The sequence below is a fragment of the Ambystoma mexicanum genome, chromosome 7p, assembly GCF_040938575.1.
Source record: "Ambystoma mexicanum isolate Mex_15411 chromosome 7p, UKY_AmexF1_1, whole genome shotgun sequence".
NCBI lineage: Eukaryota > Metazoa > Chordata > Amphibia > Caudata > Ambystomatidae > Ambystoma > Ambystoma mexicanum.
The window spans coordinates 67396233-67421968 of NC_090939.1; the positions used below are offsets into that span (position 1 = coordinate 67396233).

The 25736-nt window shown below is 44.0% G+C and overlaps 1 protein-coding gene across 3 annotated transcripts in view; it reads left to right on the forward strand.

Moving 5' to 3' along the window:
• The window catches only part of LOC138525696 (uncharacterized), a 588775-nt gene that overhangs the window by 326779 nt on the left and 236260 nt on the right, over nucleotides 1–25736 (forward strand). For all 3 annotated transcript variants that reach the window (XM_069635788.1, XM_069635790.1, XM_069635789.1), the window contains exon 4: nucleotides 18184–18270. In XM_069635788.1, the coding sequence (XP_069491889.1) occupies nucleotides 18184–18270 (87 nt within the window). The remainder of the gene's footprint in view (nucleotides 1–18183; nucleotides 18271–25736) is intronic.

The following is a 25736-nucleotide window of genomic DNA, read 5'->3' on the forward strand; positions in this document are numbered from 1 at the left end:
ATACATTTCTTCCACTTAGAAATAATGGAACTCAGACAAGAACTTCATAAATCCATCGGATCTCTTTCTCCTGTTACTCAAGCTTCAGAAAGAACTAAAGTTAAAACAAAATATAGAAATAAAATTAAACAGATTATAATGAATAAAAAACAACAAGATGCAGAAAATACGTTGCAAGCACTAATTAAGAAATCGGCATCAGAAATTTGGAAATGTATAAATAAATCTTCAGCTCTCTCTAATCAATTGCTAATTTAAAATACTATTGATGAACAAACTTGGATAAAACATTATATTAGATTAGCCTCCTTAATAACCCTTCTCTAATCTTATCTCCCTACATAGATATTCCAGATCTATGATTACATTTGATAAACTAGACATCATTTTCTTGATAAAAAAACTAAGTCCAACAAGAGTCCCTGGCCCTGACGGTTTAGCCAATGGGACCTTGAAAGCCCATCCTGTTGAATGGGCAAATATTCTAGAAATAATATTTAAGCAAATCATTCGGTCAGGGCGCTTACCTCCGTCATGGCAACTATCTATTATTATACCAATTTTTTAAAAAAGCAATAGGAATAGCCCAGTGACGTATCGGCCAATAGCCCTTTTACAGGTGCCCGGATTTCTTTTTGCCAGATTGATATTACAAGATTTCGCCATGTATGATATGATATGATATGGCATTTGTCACGCGCCTATACACAAGTGTTTCAAGGCGCGACGAGGCAGGGAGGGGGGAAACAAAGGGAAGACAGACAACGATCCTACTAGGCCAGGTGTCATTCAGATCACGCAAGTGCATGGGTAGCGGGGAAAGGAAAAGTGCAAGGGGAAAGGGAGAGGGGAAAGTGCAGTACAGGGTTAGTAGAATAACAAGATCAATAATAAGGGCCAGCTGGTGGCAAGTGCAAGGTAAGTGCAGACAAGTGCTTAGAAGGGGGACTGTAGTGATACAGAGGCAGTCCTGCAGTGCAGGGGTTGCCAGGGAGGCAGTTGAAGGGGACAGTGGCTGGGCCAAGGACCGAGATCGGTGAGAGTGGCCCAGTTGCAGATTCAGTGCATTTTCAGTCAGGAATTTAGCAGGGGAGAGGGGGAGAGAAAGCAGAAGCAAAGAGGAAGGTTTTGAGGTGCTTCCGGAACCGGAGATGGTTCTCCTCAAGTTTCAGGGAGGCAGGAAGGCTGTTCCAGAGGGAGGCCCCTGCCGCGGAGAGATATCTACTCCCAACTCGTTGCTTGGAGACGCTGCTGACCCTGAGGGAGTTGGAGGCGGATGAGCGAAGAGTTCGAGAAGGAAGATATTAGAGAGTTGAAGGTATTTTGGCCCCAGGCCCCAGAAGGCCTTGTGGACAATGCAGAGGGTTTTGAACTTAATCCTCGCAGCCACTGGGAGCCAGTGTAGAGATTTCAGTCCTGGAGAGATACAGTCCCTGGCCCTGAGGCCAAGGACAAGTCTCGCAGTCCTGTTCTGGATGAGTTGCAGAGGTCAGAGAGTAGAGGCAGGCAGATTTAGATAGAGGCTGTTACAGTAGTCCAGCTTAGAGAGAACCAGGGCTCTGGAGACAGTGGGCTTCGGGGGGAAGGAGAGGAAAGGAAGAATACCTCTGAGGAGGTGCAGCTGGTAGTGTGACTTCTTAGAGATGTCACATATGTGAGGAGAGAAGGAGAGTGTGGAGTCAAAGATGACCCTGAGGTTTTTTGCTTTGCAGGTAGGAGCAGGAAGAGGTCCAAGAGAGGCCGGCCAGAGAGCTGCAGGGAAGGAGGGAGTGGGTGTGCCGATGAGTAGAATCTCAGTCTTACTGGCATTAAGGCAGAGGTCATTGGCGGCACACCATTCCTGGAAAGCAGAAAGACAGTCAGAGATGAGGGAAGGAGAGGAGGAGGCCGAGGGTAGCCTGAAAATTAGCTGGGTATCATCCGCATATCACTGAATGTACCTCATAGTACCTTAGAGACAATATTTTAGATATACACCAGTCAGGTTTTACTAAAGATATAGGGACTATTTTAAACTTAATGATTTTATCAGTGATAAAGAAACAAGCTATTGATAAAAAACAAACTGTTTTTATATCCTTAATAGATTTTAGACAGGCCTTTGACATTGTTTCGTGTGATCTTTTATGTACTAAACTTTTAAATGCCAACTGCCCTCCATATTTAATCTACATAATTCATCATTTTTACTCATCTACATCCATTAAGGTCAAGCTAACTGCAGATGGCATTTTAGCCGCTCCTGTTTTTACCAATAAAGGTCTAAAGCAGGGATGTATATTTGCATCAGTACTTTTTAATTTTTATTTCAAGGACATAAATACAGCTTTTGATGTAGTGCATGCATTTTCCCCAGAAATAGGTCAAAGAGATGTAGCATGGCTCCTCTATGCTGATGATTTGGTCATTCTTGACAAAACTCCAATTGGCCTTCAGCGTAAACTTACTGCTTTGAGTAGATATGTGGATTCCAATCATCTTATCATAAACAGAGTTAAGTCCAAAATCCTGATATTCCATCATCGTTTGCCGAAATCCGGCTATAAAATTAATTAGACACTTTGCGATATACCAGTCAACCAAATATCCCATTACAAATATCTTGGGGTAAATCTGAACTCACATCCTTCAGATCACCCGTATAAACTTGAACTTAAAACGAAATGAAATATTTAGCAATACAAGGCAAAGTGCTTCAGCGAAAATATGACCAATTGTCTTATAAACCAGCGTTAATTTTTTATAAGCAAAAGGTTATACCCATAATCTCCTATGGCGCCCACTCAAAATTTCCATCTAGTGCTCGAAGGTGAGATGTGCTAGAAGGAGTGTTTTGGAAGACAATTCTATCCTTGCTGCCAAGCTTTCTGATATCTCGTATTAGATATGAGCTGGGTCTAATATCCATCTCAGCGATTGTGGCCTGGCAGCTACTAGCTATGTACAGGAAATGTCTTCTTTCCGAAAACAATATACATACCTTTTTCCTGTATTAAAGATGGCTCTACGATCTGAATTATCCTCCCCCATCCATGCATGGGAAAAAAGATGCCAGCTGATCCTTTTAGAAGCTGGCATCACCGTAGAACTTCTATTGGAGTCTCTAGATAAAGCAAAGAAAAACCGTTGGCATTACGATTGGAGAACTACATGGGATAATTGTAACCAATAACATTTGCGGACCGTGTTTTTGCCAACGCACCTTTTTTGCTTTCGATTTAATTTATGGGCAATCTGAGTAAGACTGGCGATAATTACCAATAACTGCACTTTGAACACCACATGTAGATTTTGTAGTGACTCCACACACAAAGAAATTGTTCAACATTTAATCACAGAATGTTTGTCCCTGACTGCTCAACGCAAAGAAGCTTTCTTGAAACATCTTTAACATCTCGGAAAATGTAAACTTTTGACTAAGCAGCAAATGTGGAGTTATATATTTAATGCTAAAAAGATCTCTCTTAACATTGCTACAATACAATATTTTTTAGCTCTAAAACTGTCTGGCAACCAAGGCTTTTTTCATTAGTTACAAGTCACTGAGATTCTATAGAGAAATAACGCAAGAAGTGCAGTCAGTTTAGAACTGTATAATAATATTTACAGATTTTATATTTTATATGAATACTGTTTCAAAATATGAATGGACAGATCTTAATATAAATATCTTATCAGGTTCTTACTATTTTGAAATGTGGTTTTAACATCAAGGTGAATCTCCATTCGTTTGCACATAATTGTAGACACATACAAGCTCACCAATCCAACCAGATCTACATCCCTACCTTCAAAAGAGCCAAAGCGGGAGGCTCCATCTTCCAATATTTAGCACCCAAAAATTGGAATGCGCTGCCCACTTCACTCAGAAATGAAGCCTCATACGCTGTCTTCTGTAAAGCTCTTCAAAAAACCTCTTTAACTAAGACAAGCACGCTAGTCCAGCATCACCAGCCCCTCTGGCTCTCGCCCTCAACCATAGTATAGATTTTGTCCAGTAATTGCTCCTCCTCATCTGATTTGGTTCCACTGTAACCATGGAGCCATTATGGCAAACATCTTGTTAATGTCGGTGTAAATCAAATGTCTTTGCTGGTCCTTACCGTCCTAAATGTGTTCTCCCCTGCAATTAAGTTATCCCTATTGTACAAGCACCATGATCGGGTTACCTTCTAACCATGGAACTAGCTGGCCAATGCCACCAGGCAATTCTTTCTGTAGTGTTAATTGTGATTGTTTGTCAGCACTGCCCATATGTTGTTATGTTTTTTTCCTCTCGCAACTAAGTAAGCCCCACTGTAACAGCACCACAATGCCTAAGGGCCGCTTTGTGCACTTTATAAATATAAAAATAAAAATAAATAAATTATGTCATCCTATTCTATTCTTCTGTGATATGATAACTAATAGAAAAGTTGAAAAATGTCAACTAAAACAATGTTCAATAATATATATATATATATATATATATATATATATATATATATAGTAAGGAACCCTTAAAGGAACGGTTCGCCCACATTTTTTTATTGCCCAAAAAGATGGGCAATAATAAATCAAATATCCTCGCACCTTTTTTTTTAAGTTCCTATGTAAAATTTTGAGCAATTCAAGCTCAAAAATTGGAAAAGCAAGCACATGGGCGCATCCATTTTTTGAAATGGATGCCCGCCTGTGCTGGCTTTTGCTTTTGCGGCACTAATGAAGGAAAAGCCAGCCAGCTGTAGTAAACAAAAGCTACCACTGGGTGGCTTTTTCTTCATTGGTGCCGGAACTCGGAGGACGCGGACCGGAGACTACAGGCAGAAAAGCTGCAGCTGAATCTCGGTAAGTGCTATTTTTTTTTTTTTTTAAATAAGCACTAGCTGCGTTTTTTTTTCTAAGTTTTCCGGGCTGGAGGAGCCCGGAAAACCTAGAAATAAAACTGCAGCTTTAAAAACGTATTTATGTTTGCGGTCACTTTTGAAGTGACCGCAAACATAAATACAACGTTATTGTGTTTGAAAACGCTGCAGTTTTTCTTTCTAAGTTTCTCAGGCTCCTCCGAGAAACTTACAAAGAAAAAACGCAACGTTTTCAAACACAAGCGCGTTGTGTTTCTGCCTAAATCTGCTTTCCCATTTGGGGCTCTCGGGCTCCCGAGAGCCCCAAATGGGAAAGCAGATTTAGGCAGAAACACTTCAGCATTTAGCATTTCCCATTTGGGGCTCTCGGGCCCCCCGTGCGGAGCCCGAGAGCCCCAAATGGGAAATCAGCTGTAGGCAGAAACCGCGGCATGTAAACACAACCACGTTGTGTTTCTGCCTGCCTTGTCTTTCACTTTGGGTCTCCGGTGCTCCCCTGAGGGAGCACCGGAGACCCAAAGTGATAGCCACGGCAGGCATAAACACAACGCGGTTGTGTTTGAAAATGCTGTGGTTTTTCTTTCTAAGTTTCTCAGGCTCCTCCGGCTCGGAGGAGCCTGAGATATGTATAAAGAAAAACCGCAGCGTTTTCAAACACAATAACGTTGTATTTATGTTTGCGGTCGCTTCAAAAGCAACCGCAAACATAAATACAACACTTTTAAAGCTGCGGTTTTATTTCTAAGTTTTCCGGGCTCCTCCAGCCTGGAAAACTTAGAAAAAAAACCCCAGCTAGTGCTTATTTTTTAAAAAAAATAAATAGCACTTACCGAGATGGAGCTGCAGCTTTTCTGCCTGTAGTCTCCGGTCCACGTCCTCCGAGTCCCGGCACCAGTGAAGGAAAAGCCACCCAGTGGTAGCTTTTCTTTGCTACAGCTGGCTGGCTTTTCCTTCATTAGTGCCGCAAAAGCCAGCACAGGCGGGCATCCATTTCACAAAATGGATGCGCCCATGTGCTTGCTTTTCCAATTTTTGAGCTTGAATTGCTCAAAATTTTACATAGGAACTTAAAAAAAAAGTGCAAGTATATTTGTTTTATTATTGCCCATCTTTTTGGGCAATAAAAAATTTGGGAGAACCATTCCTTTAATGTCTTCCTCTACAGCCTACCCTCCAAAGTTTCCCAGACATTTAGCAGTTCATTATAGTGGAGCTCCATTCCATATATTATTTTGGGTACTCTTTTCCCCCTCATAAAAGTAGATTGCAGGTTTCATAGAGAAATGGCCAAATGTATGATCAAGTTTCATCAACTGATTAGCTGATGGTAATGCTTTCTGTTTGAGAAAGACACGTAAGCAACATGTCGATGGTTGTGCCATTAAAGGGAAACCCAAGTATAGAACCTTTGAGGCGGTTTCTATGGGGACTCCACCCATACTCCATCCCAATTCTTTTCTTCTCCTGCCTCTTGAGAACACCATGATGCGTAGCTTCCTAGGATTAACAATCAATCCGTTCATAAGCGCATAATCTGCAAATGTATTAATCAGTCTTTGTAGACCTACCCTGGTGCGATCTAGTTGTCGGAAATTGTCAGTATAGGCCAACCATGGAATACGTAGATTCCCCAATTTCGGCATCACCAAGCCGACCTCTAGAAACTCCCCAATGTCCGATACATATAGGTTAAAAAGACAGGGAGCTAAAGAGCATCCCTGTCTTAAACCTACATATGTCTCTATCCGCCGGGATGAATTGCCCTCAAGGTTAAGCCAGATCCAAATTCCCGCATTTTCATAGAGAGCCATAATCAGGTTCAACAGGCCACATAGCATACCCCATTTTGTTAGTTTAGCCCAAAGACGTCCACGAATCACACGATCAAACGCTGTGGACAAGTCTATTGATGCTACATATATTTTGCCTCCAAAATTGTCCCAGGCAGATTCCTGCAGGGCCCCCATTACCAATCCATTCAAATTAGTGGAATGGCCTGCTCTGAATCCTGCCTGAAGTTTTTAAAGAAAATTGAGAGCTAGCCATCCATTCGTTCACATGTTTTTACAAAATAGACGTGAACATCTTGCAGTCTGCGTCTATTAATAATATCGGTTTAAGTTGGTTGGAGTTGCCGGTGTCGGGGCTTCCTATCCCCTGCGCACCTCCTATTGGTGATTTCAAGTTCAGCCTGCAGCCTAGATCATGATTTGTCTGGGGAACAACTCCAGGGTTCCCGATTAGTTGAATGTTTGATAGGGATGACAAACCTTTGGATGAGTGTGGGCGCTGGTTGGATTCAATAGTCCAAGAAGTTGCAGTTTTGCCTGTGGTAGTTAGTCATGATCGAGTCAAAAAGTTGTTGGTGCATGTGGTTTTTTATTTATGTTGCTTTACCAGAACCAAAAATCATCAATGTGGCAAATATTGCCAGTTGGTCAACATTAATGTGTGCAAACAGCCGCCGCGCGTTTCGACCAAAGTCTTTTTCAAGGCCAATTGAGTATCGTGGTTGGCTCTAACAAGAGTTGGTGTCTGGTCCTCCCATGTCTGGGTGCCAGTGGGGCTAAGTAGCCTGGTCGGTTGCCGTGATCGGCGAGAGCTTTCTCTGCTGTTTGCACACATTAATGTTGACCAACTGGCAATAATTGCCACATTGATGATTTTTGGTTCTGGTAAACCAAAATAAATAAAAAACCACATGCACCAACAACTTTTTTACTCGATCATGACTAAATACCACAGGCAAAACTGCAACTTCTTGGACTAATGAATACAACCAGCGCCCACACTCATCAAAGGTTTATCATCCCTATCAAATATTTATAATATCGGTCGGTAATTTCTGGCTTAGTCTCTCTCGCCGCGCTTAAAAATGAGTACTACATAAGCCGTTTGCTAACTGCTGGGTATAGCACCATCTTTAACAATGCTCCTATAGAGGGCAGTAAGTGTCTGGGCCCAGGCGGCGGGATTACCCTTAAAGGTGTTATTAGTCAACCCATTTGGTCCCACCTGCCGGGAGGTTTTAGCAATTTGTATTAATTTCAATACATCTTCATAATCGATGGTCGGTTGCCAAGGTTCCATCTCCCTGACAATCAGGTCTCTGTGGCTCTCTGGTTCAGCCGCTGCCGGTTCCCCATACAAGTCTGAAAAGAAAGCTACCTATTGAGCTTCAGATACCGCGTTCAACTGGCCAACTATGGCCGGGAGATCTTGATGGTTAATCAACTCCCATAAAGCCCTTAGATCCCTTTTCACCAGAGTACGCAGCAACGATTCTGCCACCTTATGCATCATAACTGCCTTTCTAGAGCGGCAGTAATATTTATACCTTTGTTCAGCCTCTTTAGATCTAACATTTTTCTCTGATTGATCATAGCCAGAGCAACGTATCGATCTTAATATCTGGTTCATACGTGTTTTCTCATTGGCCAAATTCTGGTCAAAGATATGTCTATGCTTATTTATGGAGGCCCCATACCTCAAATTAGGGGAAGTTCTATTAAACAATTAACTTAAATAAATATGAAATTCCATCAGAGTAAAGCCATGTAGTTTCCATTCCATAGTGGTATAATTTATCGTTTTGGCAAATTCCCCATTAATGGCCTCTATATTTCTTGGTGTCCATCTTATCCCTTTACGTTCACCTATAGTTCTCAAATTTGTTAATTGAAAGGGAACATTCTACTTTAGGTGTGCTATGATCACTTCACAAATGTGGCGTAATCTTTACCCCAGAATTAAGCTAAAAAAGGAGAGTATCCACAGAAATATGATCTATTCTCGACAAGCTGGCTCCTCTGTGCCAAGTAGGGTTAATGGGGTTTACAGCATCAAGTTCTCCATTTAGGCTCACAAGACCTATTGATTCCCGCGATACATTTTACCCCACTTTGTATTATCACCTCCTCTAGTCCCACATGCCATTTCCTCACCGCAATAACAATAAGAGTCATCATGTGCAATTCTGCAATCTGGATGCCAAGATCATTTTTCCATTTGGGGCAGCACAATGCCAGTCCCGCGCTAGTGTAGTAATAATTTCCAGAAATACCTTCAGATCAGCCATTCCATTATGCCAGTAGACATTAATAAGGAGGATTTCAACTAGTCCATCCAGAGAAGAAACCTTAACTGCAGTGATCCCTAATGAGGATGTATTTTTAAGGCACAAACCTAGCTTGGGAGGAACACAGTGCTTTAAAGGTCATAGAGTAACACTTTGGTCGAGAACTGAACATGTCATCCAGCAAATACTAGTAGTAATTAACACATTACAATATACAAATGGGGTGTGCGCAATAAAGTGGGAATCTAGGTTACACCAACGTGTTGTTGGAAGAGCCAGGTGTTCATTTTTTTCCTAAAGTGAAGGTGACGTGGAGTAGTCCATATTGCCACCAGGATGAACTTCCGGAGGGCCAGAGCATAGAATTAGAAGGACTGTGTTTTTCTCTCCTTGCAAGCCACTCTAGTTTCCAGTTTGGTGATTGTCTGCTGTAAAATGAGGGTGTTGCCAGATGTTTTACTTTTGGCTGTCGGGTAGGTCGACGTATGGACAATGGTTGCGTTGTGGGTGAGGCATGGTGTTTTGAACCAGATCCTAGCTGGGATGGAGAGCCAGTGTAATTTGTGCTGCAAGGTGGGGGTGATTTGGATGAATTTCCTAGACATAGTGATGAGGCGAGCCAGGGTGTGGTGGGCTGCTTTGAGCAGGGCCAGCTGAGCAGCCCGGGGCTATGCAAGAAAGGCATTACACCCATCAATATGCAAGATCACTAGAGCTTGCACCCCCACGCAGAAGTACTGGGGCAGGAGGAAGGGCTTGATTTGTAGAGTAGAGAGTTTTGATTCCAGGCCGTTTGAGCCCTTTTCACGATGGGTTGTTGGTGTTGCTATCCACAATGAAGCCTAGGGATTCTACGGAATGGGTGAGGTGAGCTTTGAACCTGTCCAAGAGCATTCTGTCTAACCACATTTCAGCGAGTTCCTGCTTGGAGGGGTGGCCAAGTATTTCGAATTTGGTTTTGGTGGGGTTAAGCTTGAAAAAGGCACTTTTCACCCATGTTGAATGGTTGCAAGGTATGAGTGAAGTTGAGCAATGTCTTGTGTTCCTTGACTTTAGGTGCAATTGTATATTAACTGTATACTTGTGTATCGCAATGTTGAGGTTGTGCAAGTGTGAGACCAGCAGTTCCATATAGAGGTTAAATAACTGGGGTGAGAATGGAACCCTGAGGAACTCTGCAGATGGTGGTGTTCAGACCTGAGGGAGCCCATTTCGACAGCCAGGTGTCTTCCAGATGTGTAGGATGTAAACCATTTCAGGTCTGTGCCAGAAAAGCACATTCTGCGTGCATGGATAATGAATAGTGTGTGATGGTTGACCATGATGAACGCTGCAGAACGGTCCAGGAGGACTAGCAGACACAAGTCCCTGTTGTTCATAATCTGAGGGCATTGTCAACCACCTGGATGAAGTCTGTTTCAGTGATGCATTTAGAGCAGACTCCGGATTGGTAATCCCGGAACAGACTGTGTTATATTTTTCTTTTTCTTTGTAAGTAGTTGGTTAGTATCTACCTTCTCGATGACTATGCCAATTGTGATTGGCCGTTAGTTTACTAGATCTACGGGGTACATGCTGGGTTTGTTTCAGGAGTGAGCATTTAAGCCTCGTTTTAGGATATCTGGAAATATACTCTCACTCACGGAGGTATTGACTATCCTAAGAAAAGCAGGACTGTTACATTTTTTTAAAAAAAGGTTGGTGGCTTGTAGGACATTGTGGGTGTAAGAGCGTTGTTTTGAAGATGCAAGTGTGTATGGCGAGAGGGGAGAAAAGTTGATCCAGGGTTGAATGGCCTGTGGAGGGAAACATTGAGGCGTGGGGGTCAGAGGATTTGGAGCCCTCATGTGGAGCAAGACAGTATTGATCTTGCTGGTAAGAACGTATTGATAGCATTGCACTTCTTGGATTCTAGTACCTCTGAGGGCGAGGGTTCGAGCAGTGTTTTGCTTCTGTGAAAAAGGCTTTCCTCCAGTTAGGGGCTGCTGCAATAGTGATGGTGTAATAAGCAGCCTTGGCTTCGGATAGCAGAGTCCGCTGTTTGGAACACAAGGCCTTGAAGGATCCTCAGGTTTGTGGGCCTTTTTCCAGCATTTCTCAAGAGCTCTAATGGATAGCGAGGCCAAGAATTTACCAGGGGGCGGACAATTTGTTTCTAACACATCCCAATATTTCTGGAGCGAAGGTATTCACAAACTCCTTTGAGGTTTGGCTAAAGGTTCCTAACAGTGAGGTGATGGGGAATCTTGTTTTATCCAATGCCTTTACTAGAAAGGTTCTGAAGGAGTGATGTGCCACCATGAGGCATTTGTCATGACCCTTGTGGGCTGTCGGTGAGTGTGATAAGGAGAAATGGACGGCTGCATGGTTTGTCAATTCGAGTGCTGTGGGGTTCTTGCAGTTTAGGAGGTGGGAATATGATAAGATGAAATCCATCGTATGAACCCAAAAGTGTATGTGGTTATGTCCAGCGATTCCTCCAGGGGACAGGGATGAATCTCAGATGTATCTGGTGATTGCTTACGTCCCGGGAGGTTGAGTGCTCCAAGGAAGATGTTGGTTGCATAAATATATCTTTCACTCGTCCATTCCCTGAAGCCAGGTGCTGCCGTGATGGTATCAAGCCCCAGGGACTCCACTGTTCCTTCAGGAGAGACCTTTAATTTGCAAGCAAACTGGTAAACCCTCATATGGGTGTATGTCTATTGCTCGAAAAAAGTGCTTACTTATTTCGTGCTCGTGTTTTTTTCCTCTAATTTCTTTATCACATAATGCGGCAAAGTCCCTCATGCAGCTCCCCCACCTCAACCCCACCAATATTGCCTGACTGCAACCCACCATCTACATTTTGGTGCTAAAATTAGAGGGGGAACAAAGTAGGAAAATAAAAAATACAAGTAGTTTTGGGTGAAGCAGTAGGCCCAATGTCCCCTCGTATAGAGAAAAAATATAAACAGTTGCCCGGTGACCCACAATACATCAGGGGTCAACTAGCACCAGATTCCCCGTTTGTGAAAAGGAGTAGAACACCATTGTCCAACCATGAATACCCACCAGAAAAAGAAACAAAGTAATACACCTTAGGACGAAAAGTAGTAACATCAACGGCATCTTAACACTTAAAGGGCCTCATCACGAGTCTGGCAGTAACCCTTAAATGCGGCGGTAGCGCTATTACCACCGCATTTAAGGGTCCGCCAGATCATGGCTTTGGCGGATTTCCCCCCGGCTCTGAGCGGGGGGAAATCCGCGGGAAATTTGCTGATTTTCGGTGCGATTACTGCCAGCGGGAAATCCGATAGCGGTAATAGCGCAAATTTTCCCCATTGGGCCCAATGGGGAATGAGTAATTCCCGAATGGGCCCAATGGGGAATGGGCAATAACCCTTCCGCCAAACCCGTGATCCGGCGCTAATAGCGCCGAGGGGTTTGGCGCTCGGGCTGTTAGTGCCGGCATTACCGCCAGACTCGTGATGAGGCCCTTAGTCTTAACACTTCTTCAATACCATGTGAAAATGAGCGCTGTTAGTTGGGCTGTTTGCAGTCAACTGGCATGGACAGTAGAATATCATGGGCGTTTGTTGTAAATTCGTGCTAAGCACATGAAACGGGTGATTTTGCATTCTTTTGTTCAAATCACAATTAGCTGGATGGTCTGGCTATGGGTAATCCGGTCTGGGATATTTGCATATAGTTTTCCCCCGGCTCCTCTGCTGTGCAAGGTGGTACACAAACTTCCGCAGGAACACCCAACAACACTCATCCCATGAATATGGGCGAGAAAACTGTGGTGCTGCCACCTGCTGAATATGTGTCTATTCCCTCCAATAAAACGACCCCCTTATAGCCCAAGAGAACATTAGGGCACCTGGCGGGGTCCTTATATACCCAGGTGGGTACACGTCTAAATATCAAAAAATCACTTTTGTGTTAATCACGCCCTGGACCATTTTCCGTCCTGGGTGCAATTTGTTCAACTGTAGGCCTACCCTACTGTCATGTGTGACTGTGCCCTTTTGTGGAGTTTTTACCTCGACATTATAGAGGTCGATACTTACCTGTCTATCCACTGTATATAATCACACCTGTCCGTTGTTACTTTCGTGCTTATCGAAAGTTCTGTAAAATAGTTGAAATAAATGTATATGTTCAGAACCACGCAGCTGTTTGTAGGACCCCTTATACCCCAGCCAATCTTCTAACACTTCCCCACTCCCAGCTTCACCTCCTCAAAGCGACTCTTCCTTTTCTCACGTTCCCCCAGAAGCTCACTGTCTCCAGAGCCCTGGTTCTCTGTAGGCTGGACTACTGCAACAGCCTCTTTCTCATTCTGCCTTCCTCTACCCTCCGCCTCTGCAACTAATACAGAACAGGACTGCAAGACTTATCCTTGGCCTCAAGCCCAGGGACTGTATCTCTCCAGCCCTGAAATCTCTCCACTGGCTCCTGGTGGCTGCAAGGATCAAGTTCAAGACCCTCTGCATCGTCCACAAGGCTTTCTGGGGCCAGGGCCTGCATTACACACAACTCTCTCTTCCAAAATACCTTCCTTCTCGAGCCCTTCTCTCAGCTGCCTCCAACTCTCTGGGGGTCACACGCTTCTCCAGGCATAGAGTTTGGGGTAGATCTCTCTCCTCTGCAGGTGCCTCCCCCTGGAATGGCCTCCATGCCCCTCTCAAACTTGAGCCGACGATCTGAAGTTCTGAAAGCTGCTCAAGACCTTCCTTTTCTCTCTCGCTCCCCTGCTGACCTACCTGCCTGCTGTGCCGACTGGTCACTCGACTACCCCCAGAGCCTCACTGGGTACCAGGCTTCTCCATGATCAGTCTCCCCTGCACTGCCTCCAGGCCTAACGCACACTAATCCTGGGTACTAACACCCATTGTGGAGAATGTTTTTTTCTGGGAAGAACTGCGATTGTGTTGCATGTCCCGCTGCTCCCTTGAATGTGTATTCTTTATGTTATTTTATGTGTGTCATGATAGGTTTTGTTATAGCGCTCTGATGCCTGCGGGCTCCGGCGCTTTAGAAACATATACATTAATAAGTGATGTGGGTGAGAGGGGAGTGGCTATTTGAACGATAGGCTTTGCGTAGAATGCAAATTATAATTCTCCTCCCTACAGGGAAAATTTAATCATTCCATTAGAGTCACCAACTGGTCATAAATTATAGGTAAGCATTTTGCCAGATCTAAACTGCCCCACTCAATTCTGCGCCTGGCATTTGATTAATGTGATCCAATTAGCCTGTCTCTAAATGCGCCCCGCAATACTGATACAACATTGCTTCAACTTGACACTTTTGCTTGCCTTGGAGCTTGTTGTCTATTAAAGTGCACTTGGTCAATTTAAATAAATCAATACATTGTTACTCTGAAGGGTACCACCAGGAGGCCACTTGTGTGGTGTCAAACACGGTTTTATCATTAAAGCAATCATCAACATGGAATCACTCTTTCATTATTAGTGTATTAACACAACGGCCTAGATCTTGTGGAGGTGAAATCTCTTGGTGTCATCTGACCCTTGACTATATCTGCTGTGAGGAATCTTACTTTCTTCTGGGAACAAAAAGGGCCACATTCGTTCGTCTATCGTCACTATGTGACGTGGAGAAAATGATGATGAAGGGGTAGGTAAAAACAGATGCAAACAGGTTGGGTGAAGGAAAAAAGATGCAAGCAAGTCCAAGTTGCCGGAGCAGCATGACGCTAAAGCCCAGAGAAGTAGACTTAGTCCAGGGCCCCAATCCTGCTCTGAAAAGGGATGTGAGTAGCGTGCATTTAGACAGATTCGATGTATGTTGGGATACACAATTCTCTACACAATGTAAAGAGAATTGAACAGTTAATACATGCAAGGAACGGAATCTCTAAGGGCCTAGTTCATGCCTAGTGTTCCTTGAGAGTACAAAATAATAAACGCTGTGAAACTAAAATCTACTCCCAGTCTAATGACCATTGAAAGAGGACACGATGATGCATGCTGGTAATGGAAGTTTATTCAAAACCTAACAACCACAAAGAATAATGTATCATGCATGCTGCAAACTGACAAACCATGGTAGCCTGGGCAGGAATGCTGGCAATGCCCTTGCCACGCAGAAACCATGAAAGAAGGGGTAACCATTAAAACTGCACATTTCCCCGCCTCCTACTGGGTATCTGGTCTTTCCAGCTAATGCCATTGTATCTAATGCCATTCCATCGAATTTTTTTCCATCTAAAAACTTTGCATCTAATGCATTTTTTGGGGGGGTGAAGGGTTAATTTTTGTTTAGGTGCATTATAAAGGGTAGAAAAGACAGGTTGGGATGGGGGGGGACCCCCCAAAAAATAAATAAATGTAAAAAAATGCATTGGATGCAAAGTTTTTAGATGGAAACAATTCGATGGAATGGCATTAGATGCAATGGCATTAGATTGAAAGACCATAAACCTCCTACTGCCACAGGCCATATATGGTCTCCAGGATTACACTTGCTTTTTCAATGCAATGGATGTCCCCATTTTTATGTAATCATTTTGTTCCAGCACCCTTGTGTTGGTTGATTTTTTCCCTGCCTAGTGTTGGGTTCTTTTCCAGAATATGTTATTTAGCAAGGGGGTGCCACTCTTGTGAGAGGTTGGAAGTTGTGCTTTGAGTATAAGCCTTATTGGCACCGGACCAGAATTCCTTAGGGTGGTCTCATTGCTACAGTACTAGGCATTACATTTGGTAGAAACACCACTTGTCATCACAGTGCTTAGAAATTAGAGAAGAGCTCAGCACACACAGATGGGGAAAATACATGCTGTGTGTCATTTTATACTTTTTTGTAAAATAACTTACACGCACTTTTTTTTTACAACGATGCATACTGTCAATATATACTGGATAAGCCAAGAGCAATGGTTCCAGCTTATTTGCAGAAAGGGATTCACCCAAGGACCAGAATGGACTTCTTGAGATTTCGGCTAAACTTGATATTAACATTGGAAATCAAGCATATTCGAGCCCCAATATCCTTTCCATCTAATATTTGTGACCTCTGCGAAGAGGGGGAAAAACAGACCATAGTTCATCTCCTATCGGAATGTGAAGGATCTTGGGATATTAGACAGAAGAGACTATTAAGATTTGTGCACGATGGTGCAATGTTAAACACAAATCTGTTCTGGCAACGGTTAAGCCAGGGACATGACACATTTTTAATAGCAGAAGTGAAAGCTGTTCTGAAAGAATTGAAATTAATTGAAAGGTGATCTTAGCACTTGTGAATGGTAATAGTCTGATTGTGAAAAGGAGGTATAAGAGGGAAGGAAGCTCTGTTTTTTGTTTTCTGGTATTAATTTCTATTTATTTCTTGATTTACGGTATGAATATTTCCTTGTCGGCTCTTTTTCTCCTTTCTACGTTTGACTTTTTATTTTCTTGTTCTATGGTTATCTTATCTGTATGAGGTGTGTTTTTTTTTTCTTTTCGATATGCTTTGTGTAAAAATAGTCATAATGTTGACTAAAATGCACAATTAAATAAAAAATGAAAAAAAATATATACATACATATGTAAGCACCTCTATACAATTAAAATGCCTTAGTGTATATAATTAGCCTTTTCTGGTTACTGTATTTAAACTGTGGCACATATTGACTACAAGAATATAACTTCATAAAAACGCCATTAAAATGCGCATTTTCAAAATGTACCATTGCCTTTTATTCACAAATACACAGGCATCAGATTGTCATCTCACACCTAGCCTAAAACGCAAACGGTTGGCGTGGCCATTGCTTGTTTTAATTTCTGCTGCACTGCAAACGTCCCCCAGCATTTCTGTTTGAAACAGATTTAATACTTCTCAGAAGTGTTTATCCCACCTGGGCCCCAATATCTTTCCACAAATCAAGATAATGTAATAAGAGGCGTGGGATAGCAGTCTTTTCAGATTTAAGGAAATCATCAGTTCATGGGGCTAAACTAGAACTTTCTGTCAGAGTGACAGCAAAGACAGCCAATAAGAATTGCCACACACGTAATCAAACAAATGACCAAAGAACAACCGTGGAGACGGTGGATCAAATGCCACCTTTCTCTCTATAGACGCCATACCAATAGTTTTGGGACTGGGTGGGACTAATGCACCACCCATGAGCCAAAACTATAAACAAAGGTGATATGATTTTCAGCGTAACGTGTCTGTTTTTTCATTTTGAATTGCACCTCCTTTCCATCCTCAAATCAAAGTTTATTTCGGGTACATTGGCCCCTAAAAATGTACAACCTCTCATTCCCCTTCCTTTGTTTTTTTTTCTTTTTCTCTTTTTTTCTTTCCCTTCCATCCTTCTCTTCTTTCCTTTAGCATCATTTGTTAGTTTTCATTGGCTAGCTCATTATTGTTGTACCTTTGTTGCATTTTAATGCTGATTACTTAACTGTTTATTATTATATTGTATCTGTTTGGATTGCAAAATAAAAAATGTCAACACCTAAAATTAGACACAAAACAATCAATACTATCCTTCAACTCAAATACAGAATATTCATAAATATTCCATCGTAAGATAAATGAAAAACCAAACCCCAGGACAGGTTGCCGCCCCGCCCCACCTAGATAACATTCCTTTATTCTAATGTCATAAAATCATACCCAATGAATATATCGGCACAACTCCCAAGTCATGGAACCTATCCCTGGCTCTGGTACACCAAACTCCACCCCAAAACTGCAGAGTGCAAGACCGAAATAAACAGCCAAGCTTAGTGGTTTTGTTCTTCTGCACTATGACCTAAAGTAAAAACTTAGAATGCATTAAGACAGTCGTCATGAACGAAGAGGGCATAAGGAGGACCAAGGGGGCCACAGCTGAATGGATCTTTGCCAAATGCAAATGGGGCACAAGCCATTTCATCTTTAAATACTGGTGCCGCGGGCAAACATAGAAAATGGCAAATACATTATTTCCCTATTATTATTGCAAGGTAGATGCACCAACCTATCCCGTATACTAGTTGACGCCTTACAAAACACCAAATACACCAAATGAAATCTAGGAGTCCTTGAGCATAGCTGACAATCCTTGTTGGAAATGTTTCGCTAGAGCGATGTATTTGTATCAACGTGCAACCTCTGACATGTGAGGACCTATGTAGGCCTTCTTTCATTCCAAAGCATGCTTCTTCCACAGTGTACGGCTGCTTCTTAGCACTATTAAGTGATCTGTGCCATTAGGGTTGTAAGATTATTTGTTACGTGATTATGTGTTTATTACCCTTGCAGATCAACCCCTGCGTGGCAGATATTGGTTCACTGCTCTCTCTGTGGTCGTAGTCCTCGTAGCCCTCGTGGTATCGGCATACATATATGGTAAGACATTTTTTATCTTCCCTCTTTCAGTAAATTCTACTTACAATATAATTTTTATCTCCAATTTACCCTTTAAAACTCAGGATAGTATGGGGGTGGCGTCGGATGAAAATTGGTTATTTGTGGGTTTAAGTTTTGGGTTGTTACATCAGCCCTTCAATGTTGATGTGTATGGTGAATACTGTGGGTTTTTTAAAATACATCACTGCAACAAAGTGGAAAACGAATTAACATCATATCCAAATCAAATACTTTGTTGAACCATCTATTTGGGATTCCAGAATCAAATTGCAATTGGATTGGTTTTAATTTAGAGCTAATACCGCAGTCCATCAATTGTTCTGGATGGAAGCTCTGCATCAATCCAAGGTGTGCCTTACGTGGAGGGCTGGTGACAGTCCTTTAAGTGACGCACTGTGCGCGTTTGAACCTGAAATCCGAAATAATGGGATTGGTTGTGTCTGGGAAATATATACACCCTATAAAGTTAACAACTTCTACATCGCTATGGCAATTTCTTGTAAGGTGTAAACTAAAAGAACTATAACTAGATGTTTCTCCATTCCGATGGGGTACCTAATAATAAAGGAGATTTCAATTTTCATATAACAGCATCTCATTCACTTAATCCAGAATTTCTTTTTTATTATATGTAACATTAAACATATTTCAATCATAAAAGCATTGTCAAATCTACTATGTTTTATAAAGTGACTTGTGCATCCACCAAAACGTGAGTTGTGCTTGTACAAAATACAACGATTGGAGAACAATTCATGTATATATCACAAAGTATTTCAATTACACAGACAATATTTTCTAAAAGAAATCCTATCTCTAAAAGTCCACAATTGTACATTTAATAATTACGAATTGTTAGCTAGACTTAATCTTAGTCTTGCCTGCATGTGGAGGCACGATTATCTGTTGCCTCAATAACTCTTATTAGTTTGTCCGATCATAAGACATCGGAGTGTGCATCCTGCCTTTCAATGACAGTGAAAGCCCTGAAAGAACGTAAAGGGAAGTTAGCTGCAGGTGCAGGTAGGTCACATACATCCCCTTCGACGACTCTGTCGAAAAGGCGATACTCTGACGAGTCGAGGGGTGACTCTCCTCGTCGTAAGAAAGCTAAAAAATGTTCTCAATCCAGGAGTGGATCTCACCACTCATCTTCATCTTCACAAAGAATGAAGAAAAGACGTCAACAGATCGACGTCCTCTTCATCAAGTTTCTCCCCTGAACGATTAAACTGCCCTACAAAATCAGCTTCACCGGCTGAATGGGAGAGATTTTGTCAAAAAATGCTCCAAGTCTTCCAGAATGCGGCCTGACCCCCTCGAAGCAGAAGGGTAGGAGCCCTGCCCCTGTTGAGGGAAAACCAGACAAAGAAAAGGTAAAGGACAAGCCCTGTGCACCCTCTAGCCTGGGTGTCCATGAGAAAACTCCTTGAACCTTCGAAGGGCCTTTCGAGTCGAGAATATACCCCAAATCTTCGACACCTTCGACAACGAAGGGTTCGACGACCCTACCGGCTACATCTTCTACACCATTGTTGTCAAAGCCGTCAACGGCGCTGAGAACTTCGACGCCATTATCGACAAAAATGCTGAAATTGTCGAAGTATGTCAAGAAATCTAAAGAATCCTTCACTCCACTTCCAAGAAAGGACTTTTTCAAGTCTCTTTCTGCAATATATGAGGAGCATGAGCCATCAGAGGAAGAAGCACAGCCTTTTAGCTTGGAGTATGGGACACTCGGCGTTCCAGAGGCTCTAATATCAGAAGAGTTAAGGATGAAGGATCTGTATGAGACACTGCAGATAGCAGGTGGGATAGACTTCTCCCGAGATTGAATTTGGCAGACCAGACCCCTCGGATCACGCAGATGGGTCATATAGGCAATTCATGGCTAGAGAGATTGAATTTTTTAGGGTGGGACAGGCCTGCACCACCTTTTGAGCAGGGTGAATTAACAGATCTTTTTAGACAAGTGGCCGCAAGAGGACCCTATTCTTCCCTTCCATATAGTCTTGCAAAGGCGGCTCAGTGCAAGCTTGGATACACCAGAGCTAATTCCAGCGGTGAATACAAAATTGTCAAGTAAATGCAGGTCATGACCCTTATTATCTATCCAAACATCCCACTCCAGAAAGCCTGGTGGTACAGGCCATCACATCTACTTCGAAACAGACTGCCTACCCAATTATTAACCCAGACAGGCATGACAAACACTATGATGCCATGGCAAGAAAAGTCTTCTCGGCTGGTAGTATGGCCCTTGAGTCGGCAAACGCCATATGCGCACTTGCTTAGTTCACATTTACCCTCTGGGACTGTATAGCAATGGCGGCTGATCATATTTCAGAAGAGGAAAAAAGAGACAGATTTGTGAACATGATGGGAAGGAGGCTATGTGTTAGTCCCTTCAAACTGGTCTTCACTCTGCAGACAGTATCAGCAGAGCAATGGCAGCTAGCATTGTGATGCACAGATTTGCGTGGCTACAAAAGTCTAGGTTTGCTTCTGATGTGCAATCAAGGCTTCTTAACGTGCCCTTTGACGGCACACACTTATTTGGCAGTAAGGCTGACGAGAGCCTGGAGAAGCTGAAGACCTCTGAAGCGGCAGCCAAATCCCTTGTTGCTGCAATCAGATAACCACAACCTTGCCCCAGTGGAACAGCTTGGAGGGGCAGGTCCTTTTGTTTTTGTTCCTCAGCTGGAAGAGCGAGAGGACCGGCGAGTCATGGGGGTGAAAGAAGATTCCGCCGTGGTGGACGGCACAGGCAACGGCTGCTTTACCCTCAGCCGCTGCATCAGCCACCTGAAAACCTCTGAAGCCTTAGTCCACAAAACCCTGGTGGGAGGCAGACTCTCACAGCATCTGCAAGAATGACGGGCTATTACTTCAGATGCATGGGCATTGGAAACAGTAGAAAAGAGAGAAACGTAGTTTTCTGATGCTTGTTAATCTGCTTAGAATCACATGCCGTGCATATGGTCCGACATCCAGGGGTAACCACAGAGTACTGCATCTTGTCTTTCGGGGACCGAAAGGGGACGTCGGCATAGGCGTGTCTGTAACACTATCCCCTATTGTGATGTGTAGTGTAAAATTCCTCACGCGCCGAGGTCCCTCAGGTTGTTCTTTTCCGCCCAGATAGCTGGTCGCCCTGTTGCGGAGCTCTTCATAAGAGACGTTGTTAATCCTTGTTTACCGACTTTGTCGGGTATCCCCCTAAAGTCACTTTGACGGTGCTTCATATACTGCGATGAAGACTGCAGGAACATTCGACGGCGGTGGACTTCGACGCCTAAGATCCGGCGGCAGAGCCATCCACGTGGCCAGGCCCTCTAGCCGGCCTACACAGTAGGGAGAGTGGGTTTGGGGTGGCCATATCTTCCGCTATGTACTCTCCTCTTTCCCCCTCTATGCCCTCTAGGTCTGGTCATCACCTTCATTACCTTTTGCTATGGAAAGGACACCATTTAGGTTTTGTCCCTCTTGCAGGGTCAGATACCCGTGGAAGGACGAGCACAATAAGTGCAATAATTGTCTACGCCTTGACCACGACGAAGCGCGGTGCATGGCCTGTAGACTCCTTCGACCTAAAACACTTAAGGAGCGATGGGCCGCCTACGGCATGTCGCGGGCTGGATCTTCTTCCCCCACCGCTGCACCCGCCGAAAGTGACGGGGGCACTAGTGATGACCAAGCATCCGTACCGGATGCCATCGACCTTACGACAGACACTTTTAGGTCCGCCACACCCGACCCTGACCCCGAATGGCCTGACGCAAGTCACACTATGGGGAAAACACCCGGCGATGTGGGCGTACAAGATCACCACACTAGAAACACAACCCCAACCCCCGCTTCGACGGTTCTGCCGAAACGTGCAAAAGCGCCAACAGGACCGCCGAAAATTTCAACGGAATCCTCCGATCTTCAAGATCAACAGTCTTCCCCACATCCGCAGCAGCGTCTTGCGACTGGGCCTTCGAAAAATAAGGGCGCTACCTCAAAAACACATTTGACTGGCGAAGCATGCTCAGCTGATGCTCCGACACCGCCTAAGGCCCCGGTAGGAGAAAAATCTAGCGTTAGGCCTCCTAGTCACTTGGTAGGATGAAAAATGTACCGCTAGGCCTCTTAGTCAATCGGTAGGCGAAAAATCTACTGCTAGACCTCCTAGTCACTCAGTAGGCGAAAAATCTACAGCTAGGCCTCCTAGTCATACGGCATGCCCCGCTTTCACGAACATCGCCGAAAGCATTGCAAGGATTTCTTTGGCATTGGGGCTAAAGGAGAAGCCTAAAGAGTTGACGAAGCGTATAGAGCGTGCCACGGACATGTCGAAAGACGCACCACAGCACCCCGATGCTCACGAGGACTACGAAGATAGTCATGAGCCTTTGTCTAGCACTATTAGTAACATATTTTGGCGTCATAGGAGGGGAAACGAATCCTGAAACAAGAGGTGGAAGCACTTCTGGAAAAGGAAGCCATAGAAGCCGTCCCTATTCTTCAGGTAAACAAGGGTATTTATTCAGTGTACTTCCTTGTACCCAAAAAGGTCCTCACCATGCGCCCTGTACTAGACTTGCGCCCAGCTAACAAATTTGTCAAACCTCAAAAGTTTTGTATGGTAACTCTGCAGGAAGTAATTCCACTGTTGAAACAGGGAGATTACATGGCCACACTGGACATGAAAGATGCATACTTTCATATTTCAATGTTGCCTCCGCACAGAAAACATCTAAGGTTCATGATAGAGGACAAGCACTATCAATTGAAAGTCCTCCCCTTCGGCATTGCCTCAGCACCAAGGGTGTTTACAAAGGTCCTGGCAGTAGCGCTAGCACACCTGGGCAGACTATCCGTCTCAGTTTACCCTTACCTCGATGACTAGCTCATAACAGGGGACTCTTACGAAACATGCCTATTGAATACTCACAAGACAATAGACCTCCTTTTCAGTCTGGCATTCTCCATCAACGAGAAAAAATCCAGCTTGGACCCCAGTCAAGTCAAGCAATTTCTAGGGGCTCTAATTCGGACAAAAGACGGCCTCATCTTCCCCTCCAACGAGAGGGTTCAGAACATTCTTTCTCAGATCCCTCAATATGTAGCCATTCGGGAACTGACAGTACGCAAGGCCATGTGCTTTCTAGGTATGATGGCGTCATGGATTTACTTAGTTCCCCACGCGCGGCTGCGCATGCGTCCCATGCAAGAGTGGCTCAACAGCCAGTGGTGCCAGGCCAACGGACAATGGGAAGATCTGGTAGTTGTCTTGCCAGCCCTCGTTCTCTCTCTGCAGTGGTGGTCGAGGGAAAACTTCTTGAAGGGGAAAACCTTCACCACCCCCGCAGTAGAAGCCACTCTCACGACAGACGCATCTCTCACGGGGTGGGGGGCTCACCTGCTTTAGCAGACAGCGCATCGAGTGTGGTGCCCACAAGTAGCATCCAGCCATATAAATATGTTAGAGCTGTTAGCGGTATTCAAAGCACTGGAGACCTTTCAGACACAGCTACAGGGGAAGACAGTTCTGGTCCTGACAGACAGCACCACAGCCATGTATTACTTTAACACACAGGGGGGCACACACTCTCCAGGGCTATCCAAGCTGTCCCAGAACATTTGGATGTGGGCTCTCAAACACAAGATGTTCCTACTGTCCCAACATGTTCCAGGAGAACTCAATCTTCTAGCGGACGTGCTCAGCAGAGACTTCCCACTGCCTTTAGAATACGAATGGCGTCTGCACGAAGACATCGTCTCCAAGGTCTTCGCAGAATGGGGCTTCCCAGAAATCGACCTGTTCGCAACTCAGGAGAACGCCCAATGCCAAGACTACGCCTCCAGGTATCCCCAGAACCGCTCCAAGGGGAACGGACTCTGGATAACATGTCAGGGAAATTTGTCTATGCATTTCCCCCGACTCCCCTACTCAACAACATAGTGCACAAGATGCACCAGGAACCAGTTACCATGATTTTGGTGGCCCCCATGTGGGCCTGCCAACCCTGGTTCGCTCATCTAATGGAAATGTCCCTCTCCCCCCCTGTGAGACTACCCTTCCCATACAACATGTTGTCTCAGGACAGAGGGGAGACACTACACCCATGCCTGCAAACTCTGAATTTAGCGGCCTGGCTCCTGAGGTCATAGAGTTTGGACACCTTCAACTTCATCAGAGATGCATGGACATACTCAGGGAGGATAGAAAACCTAACACTTGTTATTGCTATTCCAGTAAGTTGAAACGCTTTGTCATCTGGTGTAAAACCAAGGGTGTCAATCCCATTGACTGCTCGCCTACCCACATTGTGTTGTACCTAACTCATTTGTTAGACTCAGGTTTGGTTTTTAATTCCCTAAAGGTTCATCTAGCTGCTCTATTGGTCTACACTACATCATACCAGAACGTGTTGTGGTGGAAAATACCTATTATTAAGGCTTTTATGGAAGCGGTTAAGAGAATTCACCACCCCATTTCTAACCCAGCACCCGGATGGGATCTAAATGTGGTTTTGACCAGACTCCTGGGGTTTCCCTTTGAACCAATGCATAAAGCAAGCCTAAAAGACCTTACTTACAAGACAGCCTTCCTAATAGCTATCACTTCTATTAGAAGGGTTAGCGAACTTCAGGCCCCTTCAGTTCTAGACCCTTTTGTTACAGTCCACAGGGATAAGGTGGTTCTGCGGTCTCATCCCAGATTTGCACCTAAATTCATCTCGAAGTTCCAAGTGAACCAATCAATCGAACTACCCATTTTCTTCCAGAATCCCACTAGCATGGCCAAACGAAGCCTACACACACTAGTTTTGCGCAGGGCAGTCATGTTTTACCTGGAAATAACAAAACCACTGAGGAAGACAAACCAGTTTTTCGTTTCAGTGGCAGCTGGTAGAGAAGGGGATCCTGTCTCTAAATCAGCTATCTCAAGGTGGATTGTCAAATGCATCACACTATGTTATACTCTTGCTAAGAGAGAACTGCCCTTCAAGCCTAGAGCACACTCTACTCGGGGCACTGGGGCTTCCATAGCATTCATTGCAAATGTTCCCCTTGAGTCCATTTGCAAAGCAGCAACCTGGAGTTCTGTTCACACCTTTACAAAACACTATTGCCTAGACACTCATTCTAGATCTGATTCTCAGGTGGGACAAGCAGTATTAAGACATCTTTTCACTACTGTTCCTTCTCATAACCCAGCTCCAACTCCGGGTACTGCTCGCTAGTCTATGCACAGCATGTGATTCTAAGCAGATTAACAAGCATTAGAAGACATGCATTACTCACTGTAATAGCATTTCTGATGATTGTATCTGCTTAGATTCACATACACCCACACTGCCTCCCCGCTCGGGTGGAAGGAACGTAGAAGTCATACTACTTTCTCTCTTTATGTACTCATTCACAATAGCCTTGGGCTCCCTCATGGCAGAAAA